This window comes from Triturus cristatus, chromosome 2_1 (assembly GCF_964204655.1).
Source record: "Triturus cristatus chromosome 2_1, aTriCri1.1, whole genome shotgun sequence".
Lineage (NCBI taxonomy): Eukaryota > Metazoa > Chordata > Amphibia > Caudata > Salamandridae > Triturus > Triturus cristatus.
The window spans coordinates 1,180,652,986-1,180,675,677 of record NC_140581.1 but is presented as its reverse complement, the minus strand read 5'-3'; the positions used below and the strand labels follow the sequence as shown (position 1 = coordinate 1,180,675,677).

General features: G+C 43.2%; 1 protein-coding gene across 2 annotated transcripts in view; it reads left to right on the top strand.

Annotated features, from left to right (window-relative positions):
- Positions 1–22,692, top strand: part of LOC146866579 (tyrosine-protein phosphatase non-receptor type 9-like) — a 998,267-nt gene that overhangs the window by 278,179 nt on the left and 697,396 nt on the right. For both annotated transcript variants that reach the window (XR_014971897.1, XM_085636628.1), the window contains exon 3: positions 6,886–6,975. Coding sequence is in view for 1 of the 2 variants with exons in the window: in XM_085636628.1 (XP_085492754.1) it covers positions 6,886–6,975 (90 nt within the window). In the remaining variant the exon portion in view is untranslated. The remainder of the gene's footprint in view (positions 1–6,885; positions 6,976–22,692) is intronic.

Here is a 22,692-nt window from a genome sequence, read left to right as displayed (position 1 = left end):
TTCACAAAATCACCCACTGTAACAGACACGCTCTTCACTTTTTTGGCCAAATCAAATGTCACTTTTCTCCTCTTTTGTGCAGCTATCTCTTTGTTTCTCCATTCTCCCACCTGTCGTTCCTATAAACCTATATAGGATCTGCACGTTTAGACAATATAGATTGTGGGATTGTTGTCCAGACTGATTCCAGACACACCCACCGATTATGTTCGCCTGTATGTATACCAGGTAGGTCACAGTGCCATTAATAACCCCTCTTACCGACGACAGAATAATTTTTGGCAACTATCGAACATGATAACCCTGATCCCTTAGTATCATTGAAACAGTGCAATACTTTTCGCTCAGTCACTTGTGCTCACTTTGTCTCAGAGAGATACACAGAATAAACGGTGGGGACGTTTTCAATAAGCATTTATTGAACCTGCATCATTCTAGTGTAAAATAGGTGTGCTGAAACAACCATTAGACAGAAACGGATATAAATGATTAGAAGCACTAACAGAGTAAAAGGATGGTAGATTTCTACCATTGTGCTAAAACAATGAATACAGGCAAGTATATAAAATACATGACAGTAGTAAATGCGTACTCCTATGATGCAGTCCTAGCTAGATGTACATAAGTGTACCTAACGTGTGTAGGTGTAAAGCCAAGAATCCCTCTAGGATAAAGTCAACCCCATTACCTGAAGTGAGAGACTGTGGGACCCCGTCTTGGTCTCGAGAGGGACACCCCGCAAGAGATGTAAGACCACTGCGAGCTGGAGTGTCTGCATTCAGGAGCCTGAGCGTCTCGCGTCAGTATAGAAGTCCTTTTCTACTCTGACTACCTCAGCAAGATATGGTGTTTATATACCCAAAGTGGTACCCTCAGGGGTTCTACATTGCTGTGTCATGTCAGACTTAGGATGACGGAAGGAATGACCCTTATACGTAGTTATTATGCAGGAGATGGTAGTCTTGCTGAGTTTGCAAGAATCCTCATGCATAATGGATAGGCTAGTTTTCAGAGAAAACCCTACGCCCTGTAAGCAGTAGCATAACTAGGTAGTCCAAAAAACGTTATCTAGTGTAATGGTAGGGTAGAATATAGGTGAAAGGTTAGGTGACTACCTGAGCCTATATTGGGGTACCTGATATGAAACATAACACACCGTGTTGTCTATGCACTCCTTTGTCCAATGCATCAAACCAGGATTATCCTAGGTTGTTGGTACCCTTCCCTTGAACAGTTCAAAAGGGGATTTACCAGTGGTTGTGTGTGGTGACATGCGATACCCAGGTAACTTATTGGATAACTCTTCCTTCCAATCTAGACTATTGACCCTTGCCAATTGAATGCCTTCCTTCAGTGTTTTGATCACCCTCCGAATAGCACCATTGGTCTCAGGATGATACAAAGCAGATCTCTTGTGTACAGTCCAGCAATCTTTCAATTTTATTTCCATCTCTTGTGAACAAACCTGTACACCATTGTCCGTTAATATGTAACGTGGAAAACGTTTTCGTCTAAAGATGTTTTCCAAAAATGTTATCACAGTAGAGGAAGAAATATCATGGACGCACGACATTTCCACCCATCTGGAATATAGATCTATGAAAACTACCACATATGGAGTAACATGCTCCCCCCTCATTGGTCCCAGAATATCCATCGTTAATTCTTCCCATGGATCTTTTGGAAGTGTTTTACACACCATGGGCATCGGACTGGTTTTCAATCCTTTATCACAGCCAATGCACTTTGTGCAATCCCTAATCAAGCGTTCCACATCATGATCAAGGCAAGGCCACTAAAAGTCTCTGCAAAGTCTCCCTATGGTTTTTACAATACCCATGTGACCATCATGGGCTAACTGTAATATCCTTGTTCTCAACTTCTCGGGTGAAATTAACCTTGTACCTCTCAATAAGAATCCTTTATCCACCACAAGCTCATCCACAATCTTCTCCCATCCCCCCTTGCAGTCCTTGAGCTGCTTCCCATTCCTTCTGCCCAAACTCACTATATTCCTTACCTTAAACAAACTTTCATCCTTCTGCAGCTCAGTTAACCACTCCTCTTCACTTATGGTACCTTCTGTTACTTCACATATAGTCACTTGATCTTCCTCATCCAGCTTATCACCACCATCCGACAGCAAATCAGACATGTCCACTAGTCTAGACAAACAATCAGCTGAATCCTACAACCCATCTTCGTATACGTGACGATATAGAATCTAGACCTTTCTTGGTGAAAACTTCAACTAAGGGTTTATGATCTATCTGTACACCAAATTTGATACCCCATAGAAACTGTTTGAATCTCATAACAGACCAATACACAGCTAGAGATTCTCTCTCTATAACAGATTAGTTACGTTCTGCATCTCTGAGAGTTCATGAAATGCATGCAATCAATTTTTCCCTGCCATTTTTCATTTGAATTAGATGTGCTCCCAACCCTTTTCCACTGGCATCACATATAATATTAGTAACACACAAAGCTTCAAAAGATTGATGAGAAGGAGCATTGGTCAACTCCTGTTTAACATTTGCAAATTCCTGAGTGCATTCAATACCCCGTACAAAGTCAGATTTCTTTTTTAACAGTTTCCTCATATTGAATGTTTTGCTGGCAAAGTTTTTGATGAAACGACTATAATATTCAACCATCCCCAGAAAAGAATATAGCTCCTCCTTGGATTTTGGTTCCAGCAGCGCTTTGATTGTGTCCACCAGCTCTTTACTTGGTCTGATCCCCGTTGAAGTAATTCTGTACCCTAAGTAACTGACTTCACTAACACCAAACTTGCATTTGTCAGCTTTAAGTGTCAGACCTGCCACCTGAAGTTTGTGTAACACTTCACAAACTCGCTGATCATGCTCATCATTGTTGGCTCCAAAAATAATTGTATCGTCCTGATAACATTTTACACCAGTTGGATCTTTCAAGATGTTCGACATGATCCTTTGAAAAAATGCTGTGGCAGAAATTAAGCCAAATGGCATCCTTTTGAATTTGAAATTCCAAAAGCAGTTATTAAGGCTGTGAGATGCTGTGAGCACTTATCTAATTCAATCCGGTGGTAAGCGGACATAAGGTCTTGCGTGCTAAATACCCATGCACCAGAAAAATTAGTGACCATTTCCTCAATGTTGGGCAAAGGAAATCTGTCAGCTACTACCACCCGGTTTAGTGCCCTCAAATCCACCCAAAGACGAATGTCACCATTTTCTTTGCACGCAACTACAATGAGAGCCAACCAATCTGTTGCTTCAACTCCTTCAATGACTCCACACACCACCAATTTCTTGAGTTCATTAGCTACTGCTGTCTGTAAATGTATGGGAATCCTTCTCACTTTAGCCACTACCGGGTTTTCCCGTTGCCTTAGTTTGATCTTGTGTTGGTAGCCAACTAATTTACCAAGTTTGTTCTGAAACAACTCTTTCAATTCCTTCACAAATTTGTGTTGACTACATTCAATTTAATCTATTTGTACTTGTGGTATTTTGTTTTGATGTACGCTGACCCCCAATTCTTTCTGGTGACCCCAACCCAAGAGATCTTCACCATAACAAGAAACATATATTTTCTCATGTGTACATTTCCCACTCACACCTATGCCAGCTTTAAAATACCCCAGCATTTCAATATTGGACCCACCCTATCCTCCAGGTTGTATGCCCATTTTAGTGAGTGCCTTTTTGTTGGAAAACATTCTCTAAAACGTCTGTTCAGATATTATCATGATAAGTGAACAAGAGTGAAATTTAATTTGAATGTGTTTACCATCAATGCTCACAACCTCAGAAGGAAACCACTTGCTAGACTCACCAACCTGTAAAACCACTTCTTGACACACTTCTTGACCTCTGCTCCTGTTGTATTTCCTATACTTGTTTCTACCACATTTACTAAAGTGCCCCTTGATCCCACAGGAATTGCATACTTGAGACATAGCAGGGCAAGATTTTTCATTAGCTCTATCACCTCAAACCCACATCTAAGACATGTTGCTTTGAAGTTCTGCTCTATTCTCCTAACACATTTGACTTCAGAACTCTGCTTCATCTCAGGAACATTCTGGGTCTTGACTGCACTAACTTCTGTCAGATTTTCCTTTTCTGTCGTATTCACCTCCTTCCCTGCCTTGAGTTCTCCCACACACTTCATCATGTGCTCCACCTGTTCCTCAACAATAAGTACCTCCTCAAGAGAGGGTTTATCTTTCATCCATAATTCCTCTCGTATTTTGTCACTGTTACAACGTAAGACAAACTGGTCTCTAATCCGCTCTTCAACTGCACCTCCACAATTGCTTTTCGAATTTAATTTCTTCAACGCAGTCACAAACTCTTCTACGGATTCATTCTGACCATGACCCCCGAGTCCAAAATGGTACCTCTCTAAGATTGTACTCACTCGTGGTACATAATGACAATCTAATTTAGCTATAGCTATTTCAAACTCATTCAAGTCATGCGCCTCTGCATGCGGAAGCTTGGGTAAATTTTCCAAAACATCTTGTCCATCCACCCACAAACAATGTATAAGTTAGGCATGTTTCCGCTCCGCAATCAAGTTAGTGCACGCACAGGTGCATAGTTCCCAAAAACCTTTTTCCATTTCACCCACCCAATCAAAGGTTCCCCTGGAAAGTGTAGGAAAAACGGCGTTGATGTGACATTCTGCATATTGTATCACCTCCTTAGATTACAAATAATACAAATTGCAAATGAGATACAAATTTAAGTTCAGACAAATGCTAATAAAAATGAACAAGTCCCACTTGAGTTATAATTACACCTGTGAGCATACAAACACCTGCAGGTTGAACATCCTCAAAAATGCACAGTCAATTTACAGCTTGGCGCACAGCCCCCAGAATAAACTGAGAAGATGAAGAACTTTCTTTATCAATTTCCTATTATTTTGTAGAAATGTAAACAACAAGGTTAATAATGTCACATTTCTACAATGCGTTAAACTTCCTGCTCCCCCCACTATGCAACGGGCGAATAGGGGCAGGGTAGTGCCTACGACTTTCTGTTGCAGGCTGCTTCCCCGCCAGGGAACTTCTACAAAGACGCAGGTGCCTTACCCCATTGACTGTTAGGAAGCGCCACACCTCAGGGTCCATACTGCGCCAGACGTGCTCCACAACAGCTTAACAACTTGAACCAAGCTGAATGTGGTAACCACCCAACCAGCCTGGCTGGAACCGCTGGAATTGAATTCTCAGCAGATAGAGACATAGAAGACCCTCACCTGAACGCACGGCAGGGTTAAGCATTAGCCTCGCTTCAGCCTCACTCTACAAATACCGAAGTCCAGGAAGCAACGTCACACTATGTTGTTGCCTCGTTAAGGTGCTTCCTCAATCCAGATTTCATCCTCGTCGCCAAAATTGTGATGTCCTCAGAAAGATGAGCCGAAAACACCTCACGGTAAGAGATGCACTTTATTAAGCACCTTCACCAATGATGACACATCAACTGTCACTAGGCTCTTTTCAGGTTCTATCGCATCATCACTGCCTCTGATATCATAACATTCCAAGAGATGACCGGATGAAATTGATAGGCTATATGTCACAGAACGCCCCCCCCCCCCCCCCCCCCCCCCCCCCTTAGGTAGCCCTGACCCGCACATTTTATTTATGTGGCCTCAACTACTTGTATTACCATTGTGAACTGTACTTTTTCGCATACGAACTGTCTAAGTATCTTTGATAGATGCACTGCTCCCGTTTTAATGACTGCATGCTCCTCTTGTTACGCTGTAAAAAACAAAGATCTAAAAAGAAGAAATAATCTTACGGGTATTTTTACATGCATTTGCAGATGCCTGAATTGCTAGCCAAATCTGTGACATGTCTAAGAAATATTTAGATTTTATGTCCTGATAAAAAGTCCTTTCACCTTATGAAAGGGTTTCCTTCTTCTTTAAACCTCTTTGGTGTAGGAAACCTTGCACGTTTTTCTTAGTCATCCATAAGAAATTCTCAACCCCTTTATACAAATGTTAACAGGTTAAATTAAAATCTATTTAAATCGGATTAGGCAAAATGGAGATGAATTATTTCCTTCACAAATTCTCAAGTCATTAAATTACTAATGAAGACTACAAGAATATTGGTGCACTCTTCCGACAATAACCAGATAATAAATAACTCAAAAACAGTGGCAACATCTTCTAATTATGGGATTTTAAAAAAGGGGAGGGTTCGAAAAATCTGCTGATTTTGTAAACTTTACTAGGAGGCAGCAATGCATTTTATGAGGCCATACAAATGGCCACCAAAGTCACTGTTCTCTTGTAACTTCTCGTCCGAGCTGACCACACAATTAAACGTTTGATGATGGAAGCTGAGAATTCCATAGTAATATGAACTATTTCATATGAAACCTGTATAAAAATAATCTTCTATTAATAGCAGAAAAATATGAAGTTGCAAGGTTTGGTAATATTGAGTTGATGTATAGGTGGCCAGTTTTTGAGAGGGATGAATTTTTCACATTTATGTGTGGAGTTGGCACATTTTTCATTTCTACTTAAGTAAAATCATTCTTACATGCCTAGCACAAGCCTGCAATTGTGTCTTAAAGTATAATTATTCTTAGGGTAGTTTAAAGAAAATATATATTTTCTCTAATTTTCTTAACCTCTTCAGTGCCCCGCCCTTTCCACGCCCTGTGCCGGGCGTTTCATTAGCGGGCGGGGTTCATGACGAGATAGTCTCGTCATGGGCACAGCGCAACCGCGCTCCATGACGACACTATCTCGTCATGGGCACTGAAGGGGTTAAATGACAGTACATGGCATAGCACTATAAGCCGAAGAATAGATGCAGTTTTGCTTTGTAATTATTCTTTGTCTTGTGTTTTTTGACAGAATACTCGATTGAAAGAGGGTATTTTCAATATAAATCCTGATGAAGAACCCCTCCGTTCAGAACTACTGAGTGGTAAATTTACTGTGTTAGTAAGTATGCTGTAATGGTCATTCCATTAAGAAGTGATTACAGTATATGAAACTTAATCAAAATTTCACTTACTTGCATGTTCCACAGTACACTCATTTAAAAAATAATTCTGGTATGTGTATCATCTGCACTGTTAATTGTACTGGTGTTAAACTGTAGATATATTCATCACTTGCAGAGCAACAATTCGGTGTTTTCTAGTGATGATGAATGTGGAGTAGTATCAACATCTCTTTTAAATATCCCAAAGAATCTTTGGAGGAGTACTAGCAAAGTGTACTCTTTAAAAAAAAAAAAAAGTTTTATAGGGGATACCCACTACCATATTTTTAAATCAAGAGTATCATCGAGAAATAAACATTAAAATAAGAATGTGACCCACCTTAGAGTAATCTGTGAAAAATTAGCACAGTAGACCAAAAAGGTGGTGTGTGCCTTGGTTCCACATAAATGTATTCAACAGTCTCTCCTAACCTATGTTATGCGTAGGGAAATGTGCATTTCTATTTTTATGAATTCCAAAAGACTAAGGTTATTTCACACTCAGCGCGTCCTCCAGAGAAGCCGGAAGGTAGCTCCTCTCTTCGTTTCCAGGATGACTAATGCGGTCCTGCTTAAATAATTGACTACCGAAGAAATCTAACTTTGCAAGGCACCATTGACACTCTGCACAACTTTGATATTTAAGTCCGTAAAGGATCAGATGATGCCGGAGTGAGCGGTTCTCCCTCGCGCCGCCCATAGTAATTGTCAGCGCTATCCACTGGCGGACGACAGTCACAGTGGGAGCTATTCATCGCACCTTTTTCAAGTAACAGATTTCACACTCTCTGCGGCCCTCTGCCCTAATTTCGCTACCTTCTCCCCGGCAATGCCCGGTTTAGAATTCAGCCTGCTCACATTTGCTATGTCCTGAAGATGATCTCAAACAGCTGAGATTGAAACGCCGTAGACCCCCTACAACAAGAACTCTATACACTCGGTATAATTTATTCATGAGTAGTTCTCCTATGTGTTGTCGATGCGATGTATATATTTTAAGTCACCCTCACTTATCACATCACACTTGTTGTCACTTTTCTATGTGAGCACCTGAACTATTTCTTGCATATTTTCATAAATTAAATAACAAACGTTATTTTGACTGACGTGTCCCTGGTCACACTAATTATTGATCCCTGAGATATCAAGTATCATTCTAGACTTAAGCTCATTGTCGCTAAATTCTGCCGCTGCCCTTGCATCCCCCTTTTCGGACCATTTTTTTGGCCACATAAGAACCACTGTTTTCTGAAACATTATTCCACCCCAGTTTCACTTACTAGGGTACCCTTGTTTTTCTTACTATACGTTTCCTACTCCGCAACAAAATTCTGTAGAGCAGGTCCCAAAGGCTACACACAGACTATTTTATGATAGATTGAGGATGTCCGAGACACTAAAACCATTGGCAGGGTACGCCTACTTACCAGCTAATAAAAAGGATAAAGTGGTGAGGCTATCTTACGAGATAAAAGGTTCAAGATGATTTCATTGCATTGGAGGCCTGATTCCCTTTCTAAATGCAGGCCTCCTTCCAAATCTATAGTATTGATTTCCTCCTTTCTACCTTGGCAAATACATTTTCAGTATATCATTGAGAGGGCTGTCAGCCTGGTAAATCTATTGAGCAGTTGGCAAGTATTTTTCTAAGGCACTCACGTCACAGCCACCATTATTTTGGTTGAGGATCCTATTATAGCAAGCATGCCAGCAGGTTTTCCCCAGGAAGTGCATTCTGTGTTGGACCTTTCCTTTAGTTCAGTAACTACATCCTCAAAGCTTCGGATCTAATTATGAAACTTTTACTGTTTTTTTTCTTCCAGTACTCCATTATAAATTCACGTGCTATGCAAAATTATTGTATTATGGCGTTTGCCCTTTGGTGTGTCTTAAATACACCATTATCATGTTGACCCGTTGCCCATGATTCCTCAATGTATCTAAAGTCTTCAATTTATTTTCACCATTGATCATAAGCACAAGTATATTTGACGGAAAACAGAATTAGATTGGGAATCGAAAATAGCTTTGGATTTTGACAAATAAGGTCTTATGATGAATATAGCGCTTAAATTGCTCTAATTTTACTCTTTTTTAACTTTTAGTTGTTGGGCATGACAAAGTTCTATATGAGTTTATTTTCTTACCTTTTATTGAACTTTCCATGCATTTACTTCAATTATGCCTGCAACCTTTGTTTTTAACTGATTCACAACAAATTGTTGTAAAAAGTATATCTCTGACATTTTACGTCATCGAGTGAGAACAGAGGTCAGGTACTCCGTCTGAATTACATATTTGACAAAGAGGAGACAGAATATTTCTGTTACTTTTCATTAGAGTTAGTAAAGAAGTTCCCCTAGTTTCCTTAGCCTTTCCAAATACCCTGAAGCCTATAATAACTGTAGAAACCTTGTCAGACCAAAAGAGTGCTTTAAAAATGTATGAAAAAGATAAGCCACTCTGACTCAGAAGCCGTATGGAAACCTTTTGCTCTGGGACACAAACCAATTTTGTTACCCCATTGATTCAAAAGTACAACTTGAAGATGTAAGACTTCAGAAGGGGTTAACATATTGGGACATCGGCCTGGAGATGACACCAAAATAATGTTAACCCCAAATTTTGTGCATCCCATAGATTGTGAAGAGTCTGTAATTTCCACAATTTCAGGGGAAAACATCTATTCTAACCTTTGAGAAGGGACTAGATCTTCCTCATGATATCAGAAACAAGCAACATAGTCCTATCAAGCATTCATGTGCAGGATACCAGTGTATTCATCCTTTGTCTCTCGGGTACCTCACCTAGATGAGGAGACAAATATGACATACTCTAACTGAGAAAATCCCTCGCTACAGACTGTTGACCAAGAATGGAAGGTGGTGTGAGGATATGTATTGAAGTGCTGCCTTAGACAACAGATGCAGCAATTCTCCAGTTAACTGTAGACCTGATTTAGAGAGATATTTCTGACTGTGAGTCTCTGGTTTCTGAGCAAAGAGGTGCACACAAATGTTATTTGAATGCCCTTTAATGGGAACGACTGTAGGAAAGTGCCCCTTTTTGCATGGTTACCCCCACTCTTTACATGACACATGATGCACTTTTCACTTAGTGTGCCCTGGGTCCCTGCCAATCCGGTTTCCAGGATCTATGTACTTCTGAGCCCACAATTGGCACATCTCTGGCCATAGGTAAGCCACTTGTAAAAGGTACAATGAGTACCAACGGCACTCTAAGTGAAGGCCTCTAAGGTCTGCAGCACCTATTGTGCCACCTTTAGAGGCCTTGTACCTTGACACCCACACACTGCAATTTCAGGCTGTGTGTTTTGGTGCAGAGAAAAGTGAAGAGTCGACATGGCATACATCCCTGTGTGCCATGCCTGCAACTCACTGCCTGGGCCCTATGTTAGTCACCCCTCTAGCAGGGTACACTAGCCCCAAGTGAGGGTACAGTGGCAGGAGCCCTGTACCCCTACAGTGTCTATGTCCATTCTTATGGAAAGCTACAATGGTTCTGTTGGGAAAGAACAATTTCTTCACAAATGGCAGATAAATCATTAAGTATCATAACTATTCAATACGGTTGGAACACAGAAACACAGGAAAGTCTGCGTTCACAAAAAACGATTTTACTTATTGTTAAATAAAGCAATCTTAATATGCATTTGTAAGGCTGTCAATATTCAATGCAAAATCGTAATAACATTTAATAAAGTGAAAAGGAGTGTTCAGTGACGGCGGTGCAGTGAGTGTCAAATATACAAGGGTGAAAGTAGATTCTGTGCAAGTTATCGAAAGAAAATAAGCTGAAAAAGTGGTCAGCTTATGGAAAAAACAATGTCTCTGGTAAATAGCACAATTGCTTATAGTTTTGAGACCTTAACCCCAGGAGCTTTGCTCCCAGACCTGAGTGGCCTGCTCGTAAGCAGTCTCTGACTGAAGGCCCCCTTAGCTCTATTGGCTAATATTGGCCCCCTACACTGCACCGGGCTGCCCCAGTGCTCCTAACCCTAAAAGTCTCACTTGTAAGTTGTTTACTTACCTGAGAAACCACTAACACTTTTTCCCCATAGGAAGCAATGTTGTGACGTTTTGTTCCAGGAAATGTTGTGTTGAGCTAAAGTTTGTTTGAAAGAAAAAGTAACTAAACTTCAAACCTAAAAAAGTCTTACTTACCTTGTATTGTGACATCCCCGGTGTAGTCTATGCATACCACCCTGAGTTGTCGATGTAATCCAAAAGTGATCTAAAAGTATTACTAAAGTAATTACTGTGTAATTTAAACAGTTTAGAAAGCTGATACAAACCTGTAATGATTGCAAATGCAACCACAACTGCACTTCCTTGTAAATTCTTGCATTTGAGAGTATATTTTACTTACTTGTGCCAAGTCCTGCTTGGTTCTAGAAATGAAACATAAGTATACTTTTTCTATACTTACCCAATTGGTCTGGATTCAGTCTCTGAGTGTGTGCTATCAGTCTTGAATGAGTGAATACAATAAATGCTTAACACACCCTCTGGTTAAGCCTAACTGCTTGCCTACACTACCACAAAGAGAGCTGTTAGTCCTTGTCTAATTTTGCTTCTGCTATACCTCTGGGCACTCCCTGGACACTGTGCACACTATACCTCACTTTAGTATTGTATATACAGAGCCAGCTCCCTACAACAACTGTTTGGGCAATGAGTGTGTGAAGAATTAGAGGTTATTAAAAACGAATCTCATGTTCTAAACTCTTTTGGAGCTCTGCCACAAAAAAACAAAATTGCAGGGCCTTTATTTTCAATATGTGGCCACTGCCTCCAGTGTATTGTCAGGGAGGGAAAACAAAACCACTGACGGTCTGCCCAACTCTATATGAGGCGGGAAGACCGAAGTTTTGGTGGACAGGGGACTCCGTTACCCTTGTGACGGACTACCCTGTCCACCAAACCTAAGTCAAAGTCCCTTATCAAGGTCTCCATTCCGGTAAAAAAAATGATAAACTTTTTTATTTAGACATTGCTCATTATATAGTTTATGTAGGAGATGAACAAAGATCTCCACATGTCCTACATAGCAATGAAAATCTTACATTATTAAGACAGGGTTCAAGTCTACATTAAGATTGGCACTTTTACGGCCTGCTACATTTATAAAACCTTCCCTCGTCAACTCAATAGGAGTGTTCTGCCCTTCGTGTTCCCCCCGCGTAACAAACGCCGTTATTAATAGCCTGGATTGTTCCGCCAGGCCTCCCATAACTTTTCCCACTTCTTGGGGGCAGCCCTTTGGCACCAATCAAGGTGCCCGACTCCCAATCGTCGATGCTTGGGGAAGTATGCATGCCCTTGCAGTAATATGTGTGGCCACCTCTGCTGCCAGCTCCAACCAGATCCTTTGGTATCTGGGTCAGTTCTCCTCTACTGACACCATCAGGAGGCACCACTCCTTAGGATGTGAGATACGGTACCTTATTAGTTACCGCTCCTGTGGCATAACAATGTCTGCCATACCTATCCCTTGCAAGTGCATCCTCAAGTAGTAGGACCTGTGTATAATTGTTTTATAACAATCAAATGATGGACGGAATGCTGACAATGCAGACATTCTCCCCCAGTCAAGAGATCTGGGTTAAATCCATCGTTCTTTTGCCCACTACGCCACCCCAGTTCAGACATGGCCATATGCAAATCAGTCTTGACCCTGTGCCTCATGGGAACAGTCCAGCCTGAACTGCCAAGCCATGTCTTCCCTGGACCGGAATCAAGCATCCTAGGACCGGTTTCTGGCTATCAGCCGTCATCAGCCAGGATAGCTTGACTCCAGTGGCGTAGTGAGCATGGGACCCACGTCTGGGCATACCCATCCCACTTAGGGCGAAAAGCGTTATAACAAACAAATGATGGACGGAATGCTGACAATGCAGACATTCTCCCCCAGTCAAGAGATCTGGGTTAAATCCATCGTTCTTTTGCCCACTACGCCACCCCAGTTAAGACATGGCCATATGCAAATCAGTCTTGACCCTGTGCCTCATGGGAACAGTCCAGCCCGAACTGCCAAGCCATGTCTTCCCTGGACCGGAATCAAGCATCCTAGGACCGGTTTCTGGCTATCAGCCGTCATCAGCCAGGATAGCTTGACTCCAGTGGCGTAGTGAGCACGGGACCCACGTCTGGGCATACCCATCCCACTTAGGGCGAAAAGCGTTATAACAAACAAATGATGGTCGGAATGCTGACAATGCAGACATTCTCCCCCAGTCAAGAGATCTGGGTTAAATCCATCCTTCTTTTGCCCACTACGCCACCCCAGTTCAGACATGGCCATATGCAAATCAGTCTTGACCCTGTGCCTCATGGGAACAGTCCAGCCTGAACTGCCAAGCCATGTCTTCCCTGGACCGGAATCAAGCATCCTAGGACCGGTTTCTGGCTATCAGCCAGGAAAGCTTGACTCCAGTGGCGTAGTGAGCACGGGACCCACGTCTGGGCATACCCATCCCACTAAGGGCTTGGCAGTTCGGGCTGGACTGTTCCCATGAGGCACAGGGTCAAGACTGATTTGCATATGGCCATGTCTGAACTGGGGTGGCGTAGTGGGCAAAAGAACGATGGATTTAACCCAGATCTCTTGACTGGGGGAGAATGTCTGCATTGTCAGCATTCCGTCCATCATTTGTTTGTTGGAACGCTTTTTGTCCTAAGTGGGATGGGTATTCCCAGACGTGGGACCCGTGCTCACTACGCCACTGGAGCCAAGCTATCCTGGCTGATGATGGCTGATAGCCAGAAACCGGTCCTAGGATGCTTGATTCCGGTCCAGGGAAGACATGGCTTGGCAGTTCGGGCTGGACTGTTCCCATGAGGCACAGGGTCAAGACTGATTTGCATATGGCCATGTCTGAACTGGGGTGGCTTAGTGGGCAAAAGAAGGATGGATTTAACCCAGATCTCTTGACTGGGGGAGAATGTCTGCATTGTCAGCATTCCGTCCATCATTTGTTTGTTGGAACGCTTTTTGCCCTAAGTGGGATGGGTATTCCCAGACGTGGGACCCGTGCTCACTACGCCACTGGAGTCAAGCTATCCTGGCTGATGATGGCTGATAGCCAGAAACCGGTCCTAGGATGCTTGATTCCGGTCCAGGGAAGACATGGCTTGGCAGTTCGGGCTGGACTGTTCCCATGAGGCACAGGGTCAAGACTGATTTGCATATGGCCATGTCTGAACTGGGGTGGCGTACTGGGCAAAAGAACGATAGATTTAACCCAGATCTCTTGACTGGGGGAGAATGTCTGCATTGTCAGCATTCCATCCATCATTTGTTTGTTGGAACGCTGTGTATAATTGTTAGCTGAACTATTCTGAACAGAGCTCAAATAACTATTTCCCGTGGGCTTTGAATGGCCTCTACCCAGTCTTCGTCATCTATGTAGCCTAGGTCTTCAGCCCATGAGATAAAAAAAACCTGCAGTATTCTGACTATGGAAAGGGATGGCTGGGTGACATAAAGCAGAACCTCATCAGCATAAAGGGAGATATGCTCCTTCCACCCTCCACACCCCATATGAATGGGTCCTGGCAAATCCAGGCTGCAAGTGGCTCGAGCGCCATGGCAAATATCATAGGCGATAGGGGCACCCCTGACTTGCACCCTTATGCAGTGCTAAGACACCGGAGAACATTCCGTTGACTTGCACCCTTGCCAATGGGTCCTGATAAAGGAGCTTGACCCAACCACAGAAAAGCGCAACTTAATGAGTGTGGCAAACAAGTAGGGCCATTCGATGCCATCCTGGCATCTAGATCAATCACCACTGCCTGCTCAGTCTAGGGGGGCCTAGTCATATGAAGTACTCCATATAGGCATCTCAAATTAAGTCTGGTGCTCCTATGCGGCATAAAACCCGACTGGTCGGGGTGGGCGATGGAGTCAATAACTGTACGAAGCTGGGTCACCAGGATCTTTGCCAGCACCTTAACCTCCACATTTAATAAGAATATGGGCTTTTTAGAGCCGCAGTCTTTCGGTGGTTCCCCTTTTTGTGTATAACTGTAATGGTGACTATTCTCTGGTCCTCCGGGAGACAGCCCTATTCGCAAGCCGCCTGGAACATTGCCAGCATAGGTTTGGCAACTGTGTCCGCCATCCCCTTGTATAATTCTATATGTAAGCCATTGGGCCCACCGTCTTTCCAGATTGAAGGCTGTTTCTAGCCACTGTCGGTTCCTCCTCTGTCCGCTCCACCTCTGTCCGCTCCACCTACAGAATCTCCCTCGCTTCCCCAGTGAGTGTCCGATGGACAGTATCTTTCAGGAAGTCTACACAATCGGCATCTGTTCTAGTTGTTGCAGGAGTATATATCTCTTCGTAATAATCCGCAAATGTATCAGTTAAGGCTGCAATATGACTGCAGAATATCTAGACAAGGGGTATTCTAGAATCTCCAGCACCCAGGGGTGGTCCTTGTCTCTCTTCTCCAGCCAGGCAAGTCATTTATTTGCCTTGTCCCCTATATTGTACAGTCAGTGTTGTGTCACTGATGCATTACACCGCACTTGGTTCTCAGCCAGGGCCCCTAAGTCCTGCTGATTAAAGATCAGCTGGTGGCAAAGTTCTGTCGTTCTCTCAGTTAGTTCCCTGGCCTCTAGGGCTACTGTGTCCCCCTCTAAGATCTCATACTCCAGCGTATTTCCTTTCTTCTTGTCCCCATCAGAGGCTGGGCCTGGCTGTGCACAACGGTTTTATATGCATCCCAAAGGACACAGGCAGATGTCAGAGTTCCCGGATTCTGTTGAAAGTAGAAGTCTCTACTTTTCCTTTATGCTCCTATCTCGGAGATACGATGGGTCTATTCTTGGGGTTAGTGTAGTGTCTTTTGTCGGCCCCCTCAGTAAGACCCCCACTGGAGAATGGTCAGAGATACCTCGTTCATCGTGGCCCTGAAGTTGCCTTTATGTGCTTTATGTAAAGATGTTGTGAAACCGGGACGAAAAATCTGTGTATTGCATTTGCAGTGTGTTGTGTTCCCTCCAAAAGTCCACCAGCCCCAACGCTGACATGAAGGGCTGCAGTGGTCCCACATAACCCTACTTCCTTAGTGCAAAATGCACCCTCACATCAAAACATGGATGCTTTTTGTCTAAGAAAATGTAGCGCCCAGATACAACTCCGCGCCCTTGCATTCTCTGCAGTGATTAAACCTTTAATTACTTCAAAGTAATCAAGGGTGCCGAGTGGTGTAGCCAGTGGTTTCTAAAGTTTAGAAACTACTCCAATTAATTTCACTTTGCGTCCTTACATACTCTGCAGTGATTACAAGTTTTAATCACTGCAGACTATGCAAGTGCGCCGAGTGGTATGCAGTTGTTTCTAAACTTTAGAAACCGCTGCATAATTTATAATTCTGCCGGCCTAATTTTAATTTATCAGTAATTCCGTGTTACAATAGCTGCAAGAATTACCAGAATTAAAAATTCCACCCAGGCCTAGTTACAATGCTAGGAAAATCACCAATTATTATCAAGACCACAGCTGTAGGAATCTGGCTCTGTATATACTATACCAAAGTAAGGTATATTTGCACATAGTCCATGGAGTCCTTTGAGATATAGCAGTGGCTAAATTAAGCAAGTTCTAACAGCTCTATTTCTGGTAGTGTGGTTGAACAGTTAGTCTTATCCAGAGGGTGTGTTAAGCATTTATTGTATTCACTCAATCAAGACTGGTAACACACAATCTGAGACTGAATCCAGACCAATTGGGTAAGTATAAAAAAGGTATACTTGTATTTTATTTCTGATACCAAGCAGGACTTGGTACAGGTAGGTAAAATATACTTTCAATTGTAAACCTCAATACAGAAATTCAATTTAGGATGGATTTGCAGTTGTTTCAGGTTTTTATCACTTTAAAATGCAGTTTGAATTACACAATAATTACTTTCAGAATAGGTTTTAGTTACTTTTGGATTACTTTGAGTACTGGGGTGGTATGCCTAGATATAATAGGCAATACAAGATAAGTAAGATGTTTTATACTTTGCAGTTTAGTTCTCTTTTCTCCATACAAACATCAGTTCAACATGAAATTTGAGGTCCAAAATCTCATAACATGGGTTTTGCAGCATGAATCCTTTTCGGGATTCACATGCTGTGCATTATTCTGCCATCTAGTGGTTGGGTCCGGAATTGTCTTTGTTTTCTTGTTTTTGTGTGTGGTTTTTTTGGTCGCTGTCGACCACCATTTGACACAAAGTAAGAGAGAGGGGCCCTATACCACAAAGGGGGCAGAGCACCAACGCGTTGACGCAATATTAAGAAGGCAGACTGTAGATTGTGGAGACATTTGTTATCCTAACAATCAAGTACTTGAATAACAACTCTATGAAGAACAAATTATCTGGATCTAATGTCTTCTTGGCCTTCACTGTTGATAAGAAAGCTTCTTTCTTACATGTTCTCCCCAGCATGTAATTGTGTATAAAATGCTAGTGTGGTTTTTAACTTCCTGATTAATGTTTTTTTTTTAAATTAAATTTATGGGATTATTTACTGTAATTGATGAACTGTGATGAACTTCCTTTTTAACTAAAATATCTTTTCTTTGAGAACATTTGACCTTGTTAAGGTGTTTGTGTCTTGTTCTGGTGACTGACTGGTGTTGATGTGAGTTATTGTGTGATACTGAACATTTGCCGACAGGGGGAATTCTTTTTCTGACTATTGACCACCATTTGGTGCCAGGTACGTCCCCTGTGTGACGTCAGACGGTATCCTGGAGGTCAACGTGTGTGGTAGCCATCTTCAGATTCTTTTTTCCGCCGTTGGGTCTGGAAGCAAGTCTGGAAGCTCAGAAGATTTTTCAGATTTTTCCCAAAACTTCAAGAAAACTGGAAAAAATCACCGCAAAGCTCATCTCTCATCGACTTTGTAACCGGAGAGATCGTATTTCTGGCGAAGCTCTGAGGCAGATACCACAGAGGACCGCATCGGTCCACAAATGGCGAGGTATGGGACATGGAAAATACCCCTTTCAAGTTTTGTCCCAAGTGCCACCACAAATACGCTCAACTCGATCTCCACAACATCTGTAACCTCTCCCTACCCGAAAACCACCAGGACAAAACTGCCAGGCCTGCGCGGTGTTCCTGCTGAAAACTCGTAAGAACCCGCCGTAAGCAGAGAGGCCCACTACGCCACAGTGACGCAGACAGCAAAGAAGACGCCCCTCAGAGATCTGGGTTTCTCCAGCAACGAGAACGAACAAAGACTGCCAGCAGAATTGACGCATGAGAGGTCAGACGTCGAAATTCAAGAAGGGGATTCCGAAAAGGCCCGCTCCCAAAAAAAGACGAGCAAGCCAACAAAGAAGGCGGATAAGGTAAAACACTATGCACATCCATCGGAACCGAAGGGCCACAAACACAAGGCGCAACCCAAGGCAGCCCTGACGCCGAGCAAAAAGACGAACGAAGGTCAGCTGCTATTGAAAGAGCCCCACGGAACCCAACCAAAGGTTACCCAGGAGGTAAATTCACAGAAGACGCTAAAACTAAGGGTCGAAGCCGAACCCCCGAAGAAGAGCGCTACGCCATCAAAGTCAGACATAGGCGCACGCAAAAAGAGAGAGTCCCGGCCTCCGATGCCGAGAGGGCTCTCGAGGTCGAAAAGAAGGGAAAAAGGCTTGAAGAGGAGAAGACGGCGATTCTTCAAAAGAAGAAAGAGTTCGACGAATCCCTAAAGAATTTTGGAATCCCCCAAACTCCAGTCTAAGAAACAAAGAACGCTCTGGGTGCAGAACCAAAGAACATCGATGCTGAAGAGGCGGAAGACACAGAAGGAGGAGAAGACGATATCTTCTAATCATCTCTCACTCCAGAGCTTTGAGACGAAGACCCAGAGGAATACTTAGAACTTCCTGACAAGGAGGAAATCTCCGAAAATGTCGAGGATACGTGGAACGAACTCGACACCGCAAACCCAGAGGAGGAGATATGCAGTTATCCTTCGAAGGCTTCGCCTCCAGACGACATAGCCTTTTACATTGGCATAGTCAAGAGGGCACCAGTCCAGTTAGGAGTCACCCTCGAGGAAAATAAAGGAGACAGATGTTTCCTATTGGAAACTCTGGCCCCTGCCACTAAGGGTGTTCGGTAGCTACCTATGCTTCCCAGTATCCTGGCTCAAGACAAAGAAGCCTTCAAGGAACCAGCCTCAAGCAAGGAAATAAGACCCAGAGTGGGCAAAAAATACAAAGCCTCTTCAAAGGACCCTAAGTACATTCAGGGGAACACGGTGCCAGACTCAATCATTGTCACCACAGCCAGAAGGAGAGCCAATGCAGTGTCTAATGCCGGGCCTCCTCCAGAAAAGGAGAGTAAAAGAATGGACATGGTGGGGAGAAAAATTAAAAAGGAAGCAGCTACGCAATGGCGTATTGCTAATTCTAATGCCTTGCCGAATAGATATGGCCACCAACAGTGGGAAGACATAGAAGAGCTTCTTAACAAGCTCCCAAAAGAAGACAAAGAGCAAAATCCATCGTCCCGGAAGGCAAGAATGTAGCAAATACTTGCCTTAAGTCAGCTCTTGACGCAGCAGACACTGCTAGCAGGCAGATGTGCACAGGTGCCATCCTGAGAAGACATGCCTGACTCAGGATATCAAGATTCAATCAGGAAGTTCAAACTTCTATCATCAACAGACCATTCACGGGAGACGCACTCTTTGGAAAAGAGGTCGATGAATCTCTGCAACAGATTAAAAAGATAATTAAGTGGCAAGGGCGATGGGAGCCCTACAGCATAGAGGTTCCTTTAAAGGAAGTGGTTTCAATGGCAAGAAGTCCATTTGGAAGAGACGCATTTGGCGAGGGGCAGCAAATGGCACAACAGTAACAAAGGCAAGGCTCGGCACAACAAACAGGGCCGCTACCAGGTTGGCAGCAACAGCAGAAGCAGCCCTTTCGAGCAAGAGGCAGAGGGAGAGGCCAAACCTCAAGAGTAAGAGGAAACCGCTCCAACTGACTCGTTTGCAAAAAAGGACCCACACAAAACACTAGTGGGGGGAAGAATATCCTTTTTCCACAAATAATGGCAAAATATCACAATGGACAATTGAATATTAAGTTTGGTAAAATACGGGTATTGCATAGAGCTGACGAAGACACCACCGGCAAACCCACCAAAAACAAGAACATTCCTGAAATCAGAGCAAATGCTAAATTCAGAGATCAAAGAACTATCGCAATTACACACAATAGAATTTTTGCCAAAACAGGAGTGGTTCGCAGGAAACTACTCTCCATGTTTCCTGGTACCCAAACAAGATCTGTCTCTTGTGTCTCTAAGACCAATTCAGTACCTAAGGTTCATAAACAAGTTCATATTAACACAACACTTCAAAATGAGTACCCTGCAAGAAATAATCCCACAGATACAAAAGGGGGATTACATGGCAGCCATAGACCTCAAAGATGCCTACTTGCATATCCCTATGAACCAAAGACTCAAAGTACCTGCGATTCCTACACAACAGAACACATTATCAATTCAAGGTACTTCCTTTCGGAATAAAATCTGCACCACGTGTCTTCACAAAGTGCCTGGCAGCAGTGGCAGCGCATCTGAGAAGGGAAGGAATCCATGTCTATCCCTATCTAGACGACTGCTCATAAGGGCACACTCAAAACAAAAATGTCGCAATCATGTTCAAACAACTATTCAAACGCTTCAAAAACTGGGTTTCTCAATAAACCACAAAAAATCATTCACAAATCCAGAAAGGGGGAAAACTTTCCTGGGAGCAAGATTAAAGTCAATAAGTACGAAAGCGTATCCAACACAAAAAAGAATACAAGCTATCCACCTCGAAGCGACCCTTTACCAGAAAGGGCAATCTCTGACAGTGAGGAAGGTCATGAAACTGATGGGCATGATGGCATCATGCATCCCACTGATTCCTCACTTTCGCCTACACATGCTCCCATTCCAAGAATGGCTTGCCAACAGCTGGTCTCAGGCCACAGGAAGTTGGGAAGATCTAGTGGTTGTTACACAAAGGGTGCAGGCACAGATACAATGGTGGGCATCCAACAACATAGCACAGGGGAGACCTTTCAAAAACCCAACTCCATCTGTGACAATCACCACAGACGCATCCCTCAATGGTTGGGGAGCACACTTCAACCAGCTCAAAGTACATGGTCAAAGGAACAAACAGGATTCCATAAAACACATCAACTATCTGAAGATGAAGACAGTCTTCCTGGCGCTGAAGGCTTTCCAAAAACACATTCAGAGCAAAACTGCGCTGATCCAGACAGAAAATATCACAACAATGTTCTACCTCAACAAACAAGGAGGCACAAAGTCCTTTCCACTGAGCAAACTAGCACAGACCATTTGACAGTGGGCACTGGCTCAAGAGATCAACCTACAAATGGTGCATTTGCAAGGAGTAGACAACATTACAGCAGATCAGCTGAGCAGACAGAACAACTGCTCTCACGAATTGGAGTTAAAACAGTCAGCAGTTCAATACCTGTTCAATCGCTGGGGAACTCCAGTGATAGATCTGTTTGCAACAATGCAGAACAAGAAATGCCAGTCCTTTGCCTTGAGGTTTCCACATCACCTGTCAAAGGTAAGTAAGTAATATATTTATTGTACAGTTAATTAAAACCTTTACAAAAACAACCATCTCTTATAAAACTGTAACACTTCAACTTAAAAGGCTAGTAGCCACATTTAAGAACACAGTAAAAATTGCAAGGAGAGTCTGTCCCCCAGCCTTGGCGGGCGACAGTCCGGATTCTTCATTTTTTTGTGAGCAAAGGTTTGGCAGCAAATGAGAATTTAAGATAACCTCCCTGATCAGAGTCTTAGCAGCAAAATGAGGGAAACGATTGAATACAGGTTAAAGTGCGTGGTGTAGCAACGACTTTTATGGCTCAGTACAAAGTGGCCGAGGTTAGCCCGATAATGTTTTTCTTCAAGGCTTGGGTGTGCAAGAATGCTTAGTACTTGGTGTAATAAAGGCGCTGTCAGAGACTTTTGCGTAGTGGGTCAGTGAACCAGTTCCACCCAGCTCCAATGCCACTTCTCAGGTAATCCGTTGTATCTTTTTTAGTCTGGGTTCAGCAGCAGTTATGAATTTGCCTAGGCAACAGCTTAGTTGAATATCTTCACCAGAGAAACTTGCTAGCACCGCTTGCCTACAGGACCGTATTTGTTTCTTATTGAAGAATGGTCTATGGATTGACCGGCGCTCCTGTATTAATTCCCTGCATATGGTTATGATGTGCACTATGTCCTCCTCTCCTTCCCCGCAGAGACGTCAAATTGCCAGCTTCTGATGGCGTAACCACGGAAGCAAGTTGTATGCAGGTGGTAATATTACTAACCGGAATCTCAGGAACTTCTCTTTTGTGATTTTGGAGAAGTTGGTTTGGAGGTATGCTTTGGGGGGTCGCTTCGCTGTAGAACTGTACAGTAAGCCAGCCGTGTGCGCTTTCTGACAAGACGGCTTTGTCTTGTATGATAGATTCACTTTTGACAGTGTTATTTACTATTTTTTGTAAGCTTGCCATGGACCCTGATTCCCAAAGTTGCCGTATCCCCAGCTGGTCCAGTGCAGTATCCAAGAAATGTCTAGCTGGGCAGGTCCCTGAGGCTT